Source organism: Vigna umbellata, chromosome 1 (assembly GCF_029865625.1).
Source record: "Vigna umbellata cultivar VRB3 chromosome 1, Vumbellata_1.0, whole genome shotgun sequence".
Taxonomy (NCBI): domain Eukaryota; kingdom Viridiplantae; phylum Streptophyta; class Magnoliopsida; order Fabales; family Fabaceae; genus Vigna; species Vigna umbellata.
In genome coordinates this window covers 25,366,926-25,383,413 of record NC_142165.1, presented here as the reverse complement: position 1 = coordinate 25,383,413, position 16,488 = coordinate 25,366,926, and the positions used below count along the sequence as shown (strand labels likewise).

At 31.4% G+C, this 16,488-nt stretch overlaps 1 protein-coding gene and 1 long non-coding RNA gene across 2 annotated transcripts; one reads left to right on the top strand and one right to left on the bottom strand.

The window, feature by feature from the left end:
* Positions 1-1,285: 1,285 nt before the first annotated feature.
* On the top strand, positions 1,286-3,527 carry LOC148205000 (SWI/SNF complex subunit SWI3C-like). Its single transcript, XM_088097979.1, has 2 exons — positions 1,286-1,357; positions 3,063-3,527. The coding sequence occupies exons 1-2, from the start codon at positions 1,286-1,288 to the stop codon at positions 3,525-3,527; spliced, it is 537 nt and encodes a 178-aa protein (XP_087954105.1).
* A 575-nt stretch (positions 3,528-4,102) lies between these two features.
* On the bottom strand, positions 4,103-4,663 carry LOC148204999 (uncharacterized). The gene is made up of 2 exons (XR_015782930.1): positions 4,606-4,663; positions 4,103-4,515 (listed from the first exon to the last, which is right to left on the bottom strand). It is a non-coding gene; the product is annotated as an uncharacterized LOC148204999 (long non-coding RNA).
* Between the last annotated feature and the right edge of the window lie 11,825 nt (positions 4,664-16,488).

Below are 16,488 nucleotides of genomic sequence, written 5' to 3'. Positions count from 1 at the left end.
AATATCATAAACAAATTAGAGATGGTTGGGTTCATGTGGTATAGTCTTTAAATATTCCACACACACACTTAAATACACACTTTATCTTTCTCTTTCACACTTTCTCTTTCTCTTTCACACTTTCTCTTTGTCTCTCTCTTACACACACACACATGCACACAAACAAACACACACACACACGTAGACATGCGCGCGCACACATACACATACATGTACACACACACACACACACACTCACACGAACACATCCATTCACACGTACATACATACCCACACCCATGCATATACACACACGCATACACACCCTAAAGTTAGGAGAAATACTCGAATATTAAACAAGGTAAGTAAATTAAGTAATTATAATTTTGTATATTTTAAAAATAATTAGATTTTTATTAAATTTTTGGTTTAATACCTATTTTGGTCCCTCGGTTTGTAGGGTCTATTCGAAGTTGTTCTCCTTTTTTTCAAAAGTTCACTAATGTCCTATATTTTGCAAAAACGGTTCACGTTAGTCCTTTTTGCTTACGGCGTTAAAAACGCTAACGACAGACTTTCTCCCATGGCGAAAACTGAATGATTTGTACACTTCTCGATGACGTGGCACGGTGAGGTCATTTGAAGTGTTAATTTTGAGAATAAAAGTAAATAACGTGGAAATGTTATATCAGAGGGTTAAAATCAATTGAGGGATTAAAGATGTGAAATTACATTTAAAGTAAAATCAATTGGCGATTTGGGGTTCAACAATCTACTTCTTCAACAATTTGTGAATTTGGCCAATTTGCGATTTAGGGTAACATCAACAATTTGGGGGTAAATGATGTGAACTAGGATTTGCTTCTTCACCTAGGAACCAAGGAGCATTGCCAACACCATCCACTACGCCACTACGGTGCAACTGAAGACGTCGTCGGTGCCGTTTTTGGCGTCATTGTCAGTGACACTTCCATCTCGTTCTTCTTCTTTGTGTCGTGTTCTCTCATTTCTTATTGTTCATCTTTGAAAATGGAGCTGTTGATATTGGTAAAATAGCATAAAGAATCCGGAAAATTAATATACATGAGATCATTAAGTCAAGTCCCGTGTAAACTCCTCTGTCAAAACGAAAAATCACAAACAAAGAAAAATTTGAAAAACAAAATTGAATGTATAGGTCAGGAAGGAAAAAAAGAGATAAAAATGTATTGACGACAAAGAGTGATAAAGAGAGCTATATTCAAGTGGAATTAATGGCCTATATAGATATCCATTATGTGAATTTGAAGGGAAAGATAGACCAACCATGACTGACATTGTGGTCAATTTAGAGAAGGCTTTATCTATTTGTGATACAATTTCCAATGGCTCTATCTATGTTCTTTCAGAATAATAAAAGTTCAGCCACGGGAAAGGGGAGAAAATATTGAAAATTCTGTGAATTCTTATTCATTTTCCTCAATTTCATATTTTCATTCATTCTTTCCAATATAGATTGATTAATGCATATTAATTGTCTTTTTATTACACGACAATAATTTTGTAATATAAATGAGCCACCCACCAAACGACCTTTGAATTCACGTCTTAGCCTATGCTTTTCTCATCTACCCTTTATCTTCTATATCTCGAGTGCTTGGTCACACATTTTGGTCTTTTTCATTTATCACACTACAAATTCAACTCTGATTTTGTCTCTTCCTACTCCTTCCATAAACTTATTTCCATTTTGGAAGCTACATGACTCAACTTTCTTAAAAGAAGAAGTCAAGTTTAAGCTCAATCAACTTATTTCCATTTCGTTTAACCTCAATTTCCTCTTTCTTCAACCTCAATCACACAACCTGCATAGAAAACTCTAAAATCCTAAATCAGAAAATCCTTAATGTGCAAAAACCCAAATCGCAACATCACTCCATCATATTCGTTTTCTACACCTCGAGACAACCTTGTCCTTCATCGCGAGCAGCACCTGCAAATACGGGTTATCCCACCTCCCCTCGAACCACCACCATGTGAAGAATGCGGAAATCCTTTGCCCTATGTCTTCGAACAAGAAGAACAACTTTGTGAAGAAGTCATTCCTAACCCTAACCCTTTTCGTCACTATACCATGAATCACCAACAACCCTAACCATTTGCTTTTAAATTTGAGACAACAATTTGCTCACTGTAGCACGAATCACTTTGCTCACAGGATGAATCAACAATTGATTTTGCTAACTGAGCAGCTCTGTCGTTAGCCCTTTTAACGCCGTAAGTAAAAAGGACTAACATGAATCGTTTTTGCAAAATATAGGATGTTAGTGAATTTAAAAAAAAAAAAGGAGGACAACTTTGAACAGACCCTACAAACCTAAGACCAAAATAGGTATTAAAGCTAAATTTTTTTAGTAATTTTATTTATATTTTAAAAGTTGTATATGTTTTATGTGGACAAATATTTTTTAAAATAACTTTATGTAATGTGTATTATGGACATTTAATTTTGATTTATTTTTCATAAATGTAAAACTTTTTATTTCTAAAAGTTTAAACTATCTTTAGTTTTTTGTTTATCGTTTTCGTTATGTGTAATTTTCACATAAGATTTTTTATTAAAATATTAGTTATTTGAATTTGTAATGTTAAATTTCTTTTTTAATTTCAACTGCATAAAAAAATTAAGAAAAAATCGGAAAAAAATACTAAAAGTACTACAATAATTAATAATATTTATAAAAATGAAAACACGAATCAATAGACCTAAGAAAATTAAGAAGATAATAAAAACGTGTTAAAAGGAATGGAGAGTAGTTGAAAAAATTTAAATGATATATGAGCTAAAAGTTAAAACAAAAATGAAAATAACTTGTAGCTTATAAACTCAAAATTTTGAAAATAAATTATTCTGATATATGTTACGTAATATATTTGACTAGTATTAATAAACTACTAAAACAAGTTAATAACAAGTTAATTGACTTCACTAAATACATAAGATATTTTTCTTGCAGTATAGGTGAATGAAAACAATTTGGGAAAATTTAAAAGCGGCCTGTGCTAGTGTTTTGGTGTGTATAACGTGTTATGTGTATTGGCAGTTGAAAAGATTGGAACTGAAGCTGAAGCAGTTTGCAGAAATTGAAACACAGTTGATGAAAGAATGTGAACAAGTTGAGAAACTGAGGCTGAGGTTTGCTTCTGAACGGTCCCATGTTGTTTCAGCTCGTCTTGGAAACGGTGGAACCACTCCTCCAATGAATGTATCAGGTGTTGGTCCTTCCATGATTAATAATAATAACAACAGTAGGCAGCAAATGATTTCTGCTTCTTCCTCACAGCCTAGCATCTCAGGGTATGGCAACAGCCAACCAGTTCATCCACACATGTCCTTTGTCCCGCGGCCTTCAATGTTTGGATTAGGGCAAAGGTTGCCCCTATCTATGATACAACAATCACAGGCTGTTTCTTCAAATTCGATGTTCAATGGCCCTAGTAATGTGCAGCCTGCTCCTAATCATTCGTTGTCGAGGCCTGTGTCAAGAACTAACTCTGGTTTAGGTTAATTAGAGGTTCGGTGTTAGTTTTAAAATACATAAGATACAATTATTGTATTTGATTATTGTTTTCAGCAGTTATGAGTAGTGCCATGAGTTTCTTTTTTTTTTTTTTGTTTTAGGCCCTGTAATTGGTTTCAGTAAACTGTGAAAGTGTTGCTTAAAAGGGAATAAGTAGGCATTTGATTTTCCTAAAGTTATAGTGCCTGTCCTTTTGCTTTCCGATTTAGGGAAACATGAAAAGTTTATTGACATCAAAGTAAAAACACCTCAGTTAGTTTACACGAACAATTGACATCGAAATATGGTCTTTAGTGACTTTTTGTCACACTGTCTTTGCTATTGTACAATCGAATAAATCCATGTTAATTTGATTATACTGTATCTGTCACAGGAAAATGGTGCAAACTGTTTATGGTTCAAGACCATTGAATTTAACGCATATGGTTCTCTAATTAAATTTAAAAAACGACGTCACACGCAGGTTAAGTACTAAAAGGACGAAGTTATTTATTTTGTCAGCAAGAAAGAATTATATGAGAGAACTTGGGTATCCCAACCTGTAGAGACAAAGCAAAGCCAGATAAAGAAAGTGGCTATTTTCTATTTGCATTTAAGGAATTCAAATACTTGGTAACCACTGCATCACCAAAAAATCCCCATACAAAAAAGACACAGCAGTCAACCAAACCTTGAAAAAAATTCCACACACCAGATAGCAGTAAACCAAACCTAGAAATGAAAAGTCAGTTGCAGTGACTGATTACACTCAAGGCTCAACTGAATACGTTGAGAACCTAAACAGTTTCTGTTGAAGACCTGCAGACCTCAAAAGGAGATTTCTCGGACCAACATTAACTGTTGGGGCCTCGAATTTGCAGGAACAGGATCACTCTTCACTTATTCATGTGTACTTCATGCATGGCTTTTCTTAAAAGCCTGCATAGCTTTAGGTGTATACCTCGAGCCGGTTCTTGCGAAATTGTTTGCACCTCTGCTGCATAGTACAAAAATTACCTGATAAGAACTAAGAAATAACTTAATATCAAGTTTGTAGCTTTACAGTAACAAGGAGAAACCAGAGCACCAGACTCTTGCAGAGGATGACTCTCCTCCTAACCAACTCATCACTTTCTTACGGTACCCCCTTCACACTTTCTCTACTCTCTCCTATAATAGAATTTTCCATCCTTGGATTCTTGACACGTCATTCCCTATCCTAACTAACTTCTCACTATTTCTTTTCCTAACCCCACTTTCTTTCTTCTTACATAAACATTTCATATTTTGAACCTATCTATTTCTTCTATAATTTTTCCTTGCTGAGTAACAGGCCCATGTACACTTCCCACCTTATGATCCTTATTATGAGTCTTATCATTACCCCTCCATATGTTCAGTATCAATTGTCTTCTTAATCATATAATTAGAATCCAATGATCTTGATAGCCTTAAGTGGTTCTTGATTCAAATTCCTGGTTAGATCCATCCTAAACTTGACTAATCAATCTACACATGAAGGAATGATTAAATTGTGCTTTTGAAAACTTTTTCACATTTTTCACAAAAGTAGTCTTATTATGAATAATTAAATGATAATTTTATATATCAAATAATCAATTGTGATAGTTTCATCTTGTGAGGTTTAAAAGATGTAACTTTAGTGCTTTATTGATTTACTTATTCAAATGTTTGTTTATTCGTGTTCAATAGATGGTTCTTCTTCTAAGTTAGTGTGAATATAAAATAGTAACGTGAAGAGATAACGAAAGAAAAAAGAAATACTTATTGTATTTTTATACTAATTTGTCTAACTACATAGACTATGTTTAGTTCTCAATCTATTGGTGCAACAAGCTATCCCTTCCAAAAACGGTTTGATTTTTCTTTTTATTTTAAATTTTAATTTTTCGGGCATAATAAATTAATGCTTAGTGACTTGGATAGTTTGATAAATATGACAAATATATGGTTTTGTCACTTTGAGTGAGTTGTGCATGGTATTAATTGATAACCATTTTTTTTGCTCAAAAAGTGATTTTGGATATATATTGAGATTATGATGTCATTTGTGAAAACATATGCTTGGGGTTGTTCTCATGTTTATATACTGAATTTATCATTGTTTTATTGTAATTAATAATTGTGGCAGAGTGTATATTGCTTTTGGCAACCAATAATTGAATCATGTGAGATTTTGTGCTTTTAGGTTTATAACTACTGTGTGCTACCTCACTTATAATTAACTTTTTGTTTGAGTTTCATTGCTAATTATTTTTTATTTGCATGTCTACATATGAACAAGTATTTTCTTTTCTTCTTTGCATCATAGTTTGACCTAAAAAATAACTTTGTTTTTCAAGAATAAAACCTTTTTGCAATAAGTATTAAAAGAAAATTTTCTTTATGTTTGAGCTTAACCCGTGAGTCTAATTGAAAATAATTGACCATCTTGAAGGAAAAACATTTTAAAATCATTAGTGTCATTCAAGTTTGGAAAAAGTTATTAAAAGAACAACTTGAAGGAAATATCATAAACAAATTAGAGATGGTTGGGTTCATGTGGTATATTCTTTAAATATTCCACACACACTGAAATACACACTTTATCTTTCTCTTTCACACTTTCTCTTTGTCTCTCTCTTACACACACATGCACACAAACAAACACACACACACACGCACGTAGACATGCGAGCGCACACATACACATACATGTACACACGCACACACACACACACTCACACAAACACATCCATTCACACGTACATACATACCCACACCCATGCATACACACACACGCATACACACCCTAAAGTTGGGAGAAATACTCGAATATTAAACAAGGTAAGTAAATTAAGTAATTATAATTTTGTATATTTTAAAAATAATTAGATTTTTATTAAATTTTTAGTTTAATACCTATTTTGGTCCCTCGGTTTGTAGGGTCTGTTCGAAGTTGTCCTCCTTTTTTTCAAAAGTTTACTAATGTCCTATATTTTGCAAAAACGGTTCACGTTAGTCCTTTTTGCTTACGGCGTTAAAAACGCTAACGACAGACTTTCTCCCGTGGTGAAAACTGAATGATTTGTACACTTCTCGATGACGTGGCACAGAGAGGTCATTTGAAGTGTTAATTTTGAGAATAAAAGTAAATAATGTGGAAATGTTATATCAGAGGGTTAAAATCAATTGAGGGATTCAAGATGTGAAATTACATTTAAAGTAAAATCAATTGGCGATTTGGGGTTAACAATCTGCTTCTTCACCAATTTGTGAATTTGGCCAATTTGCGATTTAGGGTAACATCAACAATTTGGGGGTAAATGATGTGAACTAGGATTTGCTTCTTCACCTAGGAACCAAGGAGCATTTCCAACACCATCCACTGCGCCACTGCGGTGCAACTGAAGACGTTGTCGGCGCTGTTTTTGGTGTCATTGTCAATGACACTTCCATCTCGTTCTTCTTCTTTGTGTCGTGTTCTCTCATTTCTTATTGTTCATCTTTGAAAATGGAGCTGCTGATATTGGTAAAATAGCATAAAGAATCCGGAAAATTAATATACATGAGATCATTAAGTCAAGTCCCGTGTAAACTCCTCTGTCAAAATGAAAAATCACAAACAAAGAAAAAATTGAAAAACAAAATTGAATGTATAGGTCAGGAAGGAAAAAAAGAGATAAAAATGTATTGACGACAAAGAGTGATAAAGAGAGCTATATTCAAGTGGAATTAATGGCCTATATAGATATCCATTATGTGAATTTGAAGGGAAAGATAGACCAACCATGACTGACATTGTGGTCAATTTAGAGAAGGCTTTAGCTATTTGTGATACAATTTCCAATGGCTCTATCTATGTTCTTTCAGAACAATAAAAGTTCAGCCACGGGAAAGGGGAGAAAATATTGAAAATTTTGTGAATTCTTATTCATTTTTCTCAATTTCATATTTTCATTCATTCTTTCCAATATAGATTGATTAATGCATATTAATTGCTTTTTTATTACACGATAATAATTTTGTAATATAAATGAGTCACCCACCAAACGAACTTTGAATTCACGTCTTAGCCTATGCTTTTCTCATCTACCCTTTCTCTTCTATATCTCGAGTGCTTGGTCGCACATTTGGGCTTTTTCATTTATCACACTACAAATTCAACTCTAATTTTGTCTCTTCCTACTCCTCCCATAAACTTATTTCCATTTTGGAAGCTACATGACTCAACTTTCTTAAAAGAAGAAGTCAAGTTTAAGCTCAATCAACTTATTTCCATTTCGTTTAACCTCAATTTTCTCTTTCTTCAACCTCAATCACACAACCTGCATAGAAAACTCTAAAATCCTAAATCAGAAAACTCTTAATGTGCAAAAACCCAAAAATCGCAACATCACTCCATCATATTCGTTTTCTACACCTCAAGACAACCTTGTCCTTCATCGCGAGCAACACCTGCAAATACGGGTTATCCCACCTCCCCTCGAACCACCACCATGTGAAGAATGCGGAAATCCTTTGCCCTATGTCTTCGAACAAGAAGAATGACTTTGTGAAGAAGTCATTCCTAACCTTAACCCTTTTCGTCACTATACCATGAATCACCAACAACCCTAACCCTTTGCTTTTAAATTTGGGAACAACAATTTGCTCACTGTAGCACAAATCACTTTGCTCACAAGATGAATCAGCAATTGATTTTGCCAACTGAGCAGCTTTGTCGTTAGCCCTTTTAACGCTGTAAGCAAAAAGGACTAACGTGAATCGTTTTTGCAAAATATAGGATGTTAGTGAACTTTTGAAAAAAAGGAGGACAACTTTGAACAGACCCTACAAAACGAAGACCAAAAAAGGTATTAAACCTAAATTTTTTTAATAATTTTATTTATATTTTAAAAGTTGTATGTTTTATGTGGACAAATATTTTTTAAAATAACTTTATGTAATGTGTATTATGGACATTTAATTTTGATTTATTTTTCATAAATGTAAAACTTTTTATTTCTTAGTTTAAACTATATGTAGTTTTTTGTTTATCGTTTTCGTTATGTGTAATTTTCACATAAGATTTTTTATCAAAATATTAGTTATTTGAATTTGTAATGTTAAATTTCTTTTTTAATTTCAACTGCATAAAAAAATTAAGAAAAAATAGAAAAAAAAATACTAAAAGTACTACAATAATTAATAATATTTATAAAAATGAAAACATGAATCAATCACTAGTACAAAATGTGCTTTTAAACTCGCACATTAGACCTCTGTTTATACCAAACCGCTGCCTATCGAGACACAGTGGCAGTTTCGTAATTAAGGAGACCTTATAGACCTCGGTTCAAAGAAGACCGGTGCAGAACAGCTCTACCACTTCGGTTTCAAAGGCAATCGGTGCCTAAACATATACTAACTTTCCAGGCTTTTCGTTTGAAATGGTTAGAAAAAAGGATATTGCTTCGGTTGCACGCAGAACCGAAGCATAAAGATCTACAACACGTCAAATCAGTCAAGTCAATATTAATAGGCACCGATTAAATTGAAGAACCGAAACAGAAACATAGTAATATTACCTCTATTATATTTTTGAACCGAGGCCGTATAGGCCCAGATCCTTTCTCTGCGATATTACCAAGTGGGCCTAGACCTAATTAAGGGTGAAGCTTCTTTCCCTTGAACGCACACCGCACCAGATCCTCCTCTTTCCTTGGCGCACCAGATCCCTTTCGGAGCAAACCCACTCTTTCCCTTGAAGGCGCACCAGATCCCTCAGATCCTCCTCTTTCTCTTCAACGCGCAACAGCAGCCACGCTGTTTCACTGAAGCTTCTTCCCTTTCTCTTCTTCCCTTGAACGCGGACGAGCAGCGAAAGTGTTGTGATGGAGGTGAGTGGCCAGCGAAGACGTGGAGAGATGCGGCGAGGCGCGGCGAGGTCGCGTCTAATAGCGACGAGGTCGCGTCTGATACCGGTGAGGTGCGGCCGATAGCGGCGGGGTCGCGTCTGATAGCGGTGAGGTCACGTCTGATAGCGGCGAGGTCGCGTCTGATAGCGGTGAGGTCACGTCTGATAGCGGCGAGGCGCGGCGAGGAAGGCGGCAGCGGAGTGAATCGTTTTTCGATTTGGCATTTTAGGGTTTCTGAAATTTCATTTTCAGATTTGGGGTTTTTGTTCTTGTTTTTGCAACTTAAGGTTTCAGTTATTCATCTAATTTTGGGGTTCCAGTTGTGTTATCTGAGTTTGTTGAGTTTGTGAAACAGCGTGGTGGTTATCTCCTCGGATTATTCATTTTGTTATCTGAGTTCTTGTTCATTTTTAACGTTTTTCAATTTGGGGTTTGCTGCTAATTTCTGAAATTGAAATCAGAAACGAAACAGGCTAAAGAAAAAAAAATATCCTACTACCTCGGTTTAGGTTCTAATCGAGGCCGTAGAGACAGACAAAATAACACGGTTTAGAACCGAGGCAAAAAGGCTACACTTTTTGCCTCGCCTGAATATGCCTGGGTTCAAAAACCGAGGCCTATGAGTGAAATTAACCGGTATCATATCCTCTTCTTGCACCAGTGAATAGACATAATAAGAAAATTAAGAAGATAATAAAAACGTGTTAAAAGGAATGGAGAGTAGTTGAAAAAATTTAAATGATATATGAGCTAAAAGTTAAAACAAAAATGAAAATAACTTGTAGCTTATAAACTCAAAATTCTGAAAATAAATTATTCTGATATATGTTACGTAATATATTTGACTAGTATTAATAAACTACTAAAACAAGTTAATAACAAGTTAATTGACTTCACTAAATACTTGTGTATGACTCTTAGACAATAATTATAATAATGATTAAAACAAAATGATTTACGAGTATTACAACAAAAATAATTTGAGAGAACGGTTTTTTTTATATCCCAGTCCAAAAAATAATATTGTATTGAAAAAAAAAGAGAGAAAACACGAATGTAAACATTGTAGTTATTAATTCTCGTGAAGTGTAAGTAATATTTTTAGTTATAGGACCTAGTAAATTTACTTAAATTTCACTTAAACAAGAAATAATAGGAAGAACGTGTAGTTTTTAACATTTCTTTATTCTTTATTCTGAAAAGTTTGAAGTTTATGTGAATTAGTTACAACTATGCTCCTATTATATGAAAAAATTTGGATTTCTGTTATATTTATATGGAAAGCTCAACAGAAAAATAACACAAAAAAAAAAAACTAAATAAACAATCGAATTCTATATATGAAATTACCAATAGTAACGTGTCTTTACTGTTTCTCCCATGACATTAAATGTGTTCTTGGGTTAAAGGAAACGTTAGTATGTAAGTTAATAGAACGTTTATATATTTTAGCTGTTAATTAATTACTAACATAAATTTTCATTACTTCAATAAGACAACTAAAACTGAACCAAGAAGCAATATTCTTCAAGTATAAATATAACTTCTCAACACTATTTTAGTACCATCATCAACGTGTCGTTGTAATCAAGTTATCATCATCATCAAGAGCTTCTTTCATAATCAGACATGGCCACATTCAGCAACAACTTTTGTCTAATGTTGTTATGTTTTATGATGAGTTCGACACTGATGTTGAACACTGTGCTTTCTAATGTTGCTTCGGCACCATCAAATTGGCCTGGGCCAGTGTCATCATCGTACGAAAGTTATTTGGCTAATTGTGCATCACATTTAGATCCAATTTGTGGTAGAGACATATACTTTGCTGTATTTTATGGTAACGCAACTATCATTAAAGATTGTTGTGACGAACTTGTGCGCGATGTTGGAAAAGTGTGCCACGATGATATGACAAAATTTGTTTTGACTAAGACACAGTTCAAGAGCAGTGGTGTTCAGATCGTGGAGAGGAGCCAGAAGGTTTGGAATGACTGTGTTGGCGTTGTTGAATCATAGGACTTTATACAATTCTTACACTGTAATCTCATCTCATAAAAATACAATTGATATCTTTTTTTCTTGAAATTAAATAATAATTCCATATTTTCATGGATGGCAAGGATTTTTTTTTTACTTCTTTCGTAACATCTTTAAAGTTAATAACTTAATAAGAATGTCTTCAGTATAGATAATTTACTGTTTTTATTTTACAAAATTCAATTTAGACATTATAATGAATAAGAATCAAGGTCACATGTTTAATCTTCTTCGTGACACAATTGTTTAAAGAAAATTTGTCAATTATATCATGATGTAGGTTAAATGGATCAAGTCATAATTATTCACCAATAATATCCTTATAGACACAACAATTCATCTTATTTTTTCATGCATGAGATCCACTAATTTCATTATAGACTTCTGTCATAACAATATAAGCTTCATTTATACCAAGGCATTATAGTAATCCCGATACAATTTTTATACAACTTGTTAAATATATTATATTATTAGATATCTTAGATAGATATTTTATATTTATCTTTAGGTAGGTATATTTTTCTTTTATTTGGATCAACTTATCGAAATTTAGATTTAAAATTTTATACTTCTAGGTTGTTTGTGCCAAATCAATGACTTCACAAATAAACTTTCGAAATATATGTTCAAGGCCTCTTACCAATAGATGTATCTTATATATATATATATATATATATATATATATATATATATATATATATATATATATATATATATATAAATTCATGTCCATCTCTTACGTGAGACTTTGTTTGTACCCAACAATTATTTGAATAATTTGGTTGCATTTCACACAACACTTTAGGGGAAACATTATTATTTTGATGCTTGATCTAATATTAATTGGTCATTTTCTAAATAAATTAATTTTTTCCTACAATTTTATGTATGATGAGTCATAATATCAACTACCCTTTAATCACTTTTAAACTTTCAAATGGGAAAAATTCAATTAATACTAATAACTTCATGATGTCTCAAAATAATGCTTCGACTTAAAATAAGAATAAAATAAACATAAACACAATTTTTGAATGTCGATGTATCGAGTTTCAACGTTTATCAACATTCTAATCAAATAATAAATAGTACATTCGCCTCCATTTATATATGACTTTGATGATTTTCCTTGAGTTACTGGTATCAATATTGGCTTTCTTCACCTGCTCAAAAATTTTCTCGTGTTCTTTATACCACTTGAACTCTTTACCCTTTCTTTAATCTTAAAAAAAAAGGAGAAAACACATAAGTTTTTCCTACTAAATTATAGTTGTTTCTTATTTATCAAGAATCTTATATCAAGAATCTTAATAAGCAATCGATGTTCAACCAAGTTCGTATCCAATCAGGCATCTCTTCATACTCCCAACAAAAGCAATCTTTAAATTCAGGTAGAATTTGGATTTTGCTTTCTCTCATTTACACACTTAACTATTTGTTGATAAACTCTTAATTTATAAATTTCGAATTGAAAACTAACTTATGAATTATAAGCGTGTGATAAAATTATTGATAAATCACAATGTGTAGAATGACAAAATAGACATGACAAGCTATATAAATTTTATTATATAAACAAAATTTTATCTAAGAAAAAATATATTATTATGTAATTATGATTTTATATATTTTCAAAAATATTTAACTTTTTAGTACTTTTCTTTATATTTTAAAACTGGTATACGTTTTCTTTTGAAATAGTTATTTTTTTTTAAAATAAGACGAGTTCATGTATATTAATGACATTTAGTTTTTATTTATTTTTCATAAATGTAAAACTTTTTTTTTCTCAATTTAAACTAGTGTTAGTTTTTATTACGGTTTTCGTTATGTGTAATTTTCACATAAGATTTTGTAATAAAATATTAGTTTTATTTGAGTTTGGAATGTTAAATTCCTTTTTAAACAACTGCAAGAAACAAATTAAGAAGAAAGAAAAAACTAAAAGAAATACAATAATTAATAATATTTATGGAATTTAAAATAGCTAATAATATATGTATTGTATAATTGTCCAGTCATTCATAGATTAGAGGGTTTACTTTTACTTGGATTTATGTGAGTCATCTTCAAGACCGAATGATCATGAAAGTGAACCAGGGTCATGAGTTAAAATAATTAACTTTAATATTGATCAACTTAGAGGTAAATTGTGGATTAGACCATAATTAGGTCCGTGGTAATCAAAGCTCACTCCAAACTCTATAAATACAAGTTTGAGATAAGCAAGTAGGTGATTTACATCTATACACTATTAAGATTTAAACTGTTTGCTTTCAAACCTTATACAATTCACTATATTTTGGACCGTTGATATTAATCATACCTCCCAAATCAATAAAAAAAAGAAAATGTTAAAAAAGAACGGAGAGTAGTAGAAAAAAAATGATTTATGAGCTAAAAGTTCAAAAAATCAGTCAAAATAGATCAACTTATAAACTACAACTTTTGAACATAAATTATTTTGATATCATACCAAATATACTTGTATATGGTTTACAAACTAGTAAAATAAGTTAATAACAAAGTAAATACTTTACTAAATATTGTGCATGATTCTTAGACAAGAAATATGATAATAGTTAACAAAAATAATTTACGAGCATTGCTATTTGATAACAACACTTATTATTTAGATTTACATGGATAGTCACCTAAGCCCAATAAATTTAGAGATTATATTTTGTAAGGGTTGACTGGTCTAAAGAAATATTTCTGTTAACAATAAATAGTAGTATTTATGACTTTACTAAATACTTGTGTATCTTAGAAAATAAATATGATAACCGTTAACAAAAATAATTTACGAGCATTACAACCAAAATAATTGAAGAGCCCCTTCTTATGTACAAGTCCAAACACAAATTATTGTATTAGAAAAAAGAAAAGAAAAGAAACAACTAGGGTAAAATCATAATTACTAATAATATGCGTGATGTTTAAGCAAGTCCTACTAATTTTGGTTGTATGACCTAGCAAATTTACCTAAATTTCACTTAAACTAAACAATAGAAAAAACGTAAGTGCTAATGCTTACTATTAAAAAATAAAGAAAAAAAACGTCCAATGTTAACATTTCTTATTATTTTTTTATTTTGAAAAGTTTGAAGTTCATGTGAATTAACTACAATGTTACTCCTACCGTATGAAGTTACCAGTAGTAACGTGTCTTTACTGTTTCTCCCATGCAATTAAATGTGTTCTTGGATTAAACATAAGTGGAAACGTTAATATGTAAGTTAATAGAAGGTTTCTGTATTTTAACTGTTAATTAATCACTAACATAAATTTTGATTTTTTTTTTCAAAAAGACAATTAAAACCGAACCATTCATATTTAGAAGCAATATTTTTTAGCTATAAATATAACTTCTCAAAATTATTTCAGCACCATCATCAACGTGTCGTTGTAATTAAGTTATCATCATCAAGAACTTCTTTCATAATCAGACATGGCAACATTCAAGAACAACTTTTGTCTAATGTTATGTTTTATGATAAGTTTGTCAGTGATGTTCAACATTGTGCTTTCTAACGTTGCTTCGGCACCATCAAATTGGCTTGGGCCAGTGTCACCATCGTACGAAAGTTATTTGGCTAATTGTGCTTCAAATTTAGATCCAATTTGTGGTAGAGACATATACTTTGCTGTGTTTTATGGTAACACAACTGTCATTGAAGATTGCTGTGACGAACTTGTGAGCGATGTAGGAAAAGTGTGTCACGATGATATGACAAAATTTGTTTTGACCAAGACAAAGTTCAAGAGCAGTGATGTTCAAATCGTGGAGAGGAGTCAAAAGGTTTGGAATGACTGTGTTGCTGTGATTGGATCATAAGAGTTTATACAATTCTTACACTGTAATAATCTCATCTCATAAAAATACAATTGATATATTATTTTCTTGAAATTAAATAATAATTCAATATTTTCGTGGATGACAAGGACTTTTTTACTTCTTTCATCAGATCTTTAAACTTAATAACTTAATAAGAATGTTAAATAATTTATTAACTTTATTTTACAAAATTCAATTTGGATATTATAATGAATAAGAATCAAGGTAATTCTTTGTGAGATAATTGCTTAAAAACATTACGAGTTATATAATAGTCTCATGATGTAAGTTAAGTGGGCTGAGTTATAATTATCGATTAATAATATTCTTTTCGTTACAACAATCATCCTACTTTTTCATCATCATGAGAACCACAAATTTTATTGTGAACTTATGCCAAGTAATATAAGCTCCAATTATATCAAGACATTACAGTAATACTCTTTTAACACAATTTTTAACGACTTATATAAACTGTTCAATTCTTTGACAAGACGATTAAATATTTTTTTCTTAAAAGTTTTCCAATAATACTATTCAATCCTTTTTTTCCAGTGTTTTTTTCCAGATACTTTATAATTGAAAAATTTGTGTAAAGTTTTTCTTTGGCTAATAAGTTTTTACAATGATTTTAGATTATGTCAAGTTGAGTTGATCACGTGTTAAGATGATTAGGTTAACTTCACGTTAAATTTAATATAATTGACAAAATGTATTTAATCTAGATTTAATTTAATTTAAATTATATTAAAAAATTTAAATTAATGTAATTTAGTTGAAATGGATCTAGATTTTGAATCCAATATATTTTATTTAATTTGAATTTCACGTAGACTAAATATTAAAAATTATAATCCATGATCACCTTAGTATATTTAGTTGTTATTTAAATTTGTCAAACTTAAAATATATAAATTAGTGTGGATTGAAGAAAAAACTTGACTAGCTAATATATTTTAAAATTCTGTCAACTTCATATTACTATACTCTTTTTGTTCCTTTGCATGGGCTAATGGAAAGTGGGAAGAAATGGAAAAGAGAAAATGTAAAAGGGTGTGGTGTTGTAGAAGGAGGAAGATGCTAAAGTAAAAAGAAAAAAAATAGAGCAAGAAGAAGGGGAACGAGTGGGAGAATGACCTTGCTTAACAAAACTATCCAGAAATGCAAAGAAAACAATAATATATAGTAA

Coding starts and splice junctions, on each gene's coding strand:
- LOC148205000 (XM_088097979.1), top strand. CDS start 1,286: ATGACTGACATTGTGGTCAATTTAGAGAAGGCTTTATCTATTTGTGAT. Junction 1,358..3,062: donor TTTCCAATGGCTCTATCTAT/GTTCTTTCAGAA, acceptor GTGTATTGGCAG/TTGAAAAGATTGGAACTGAA.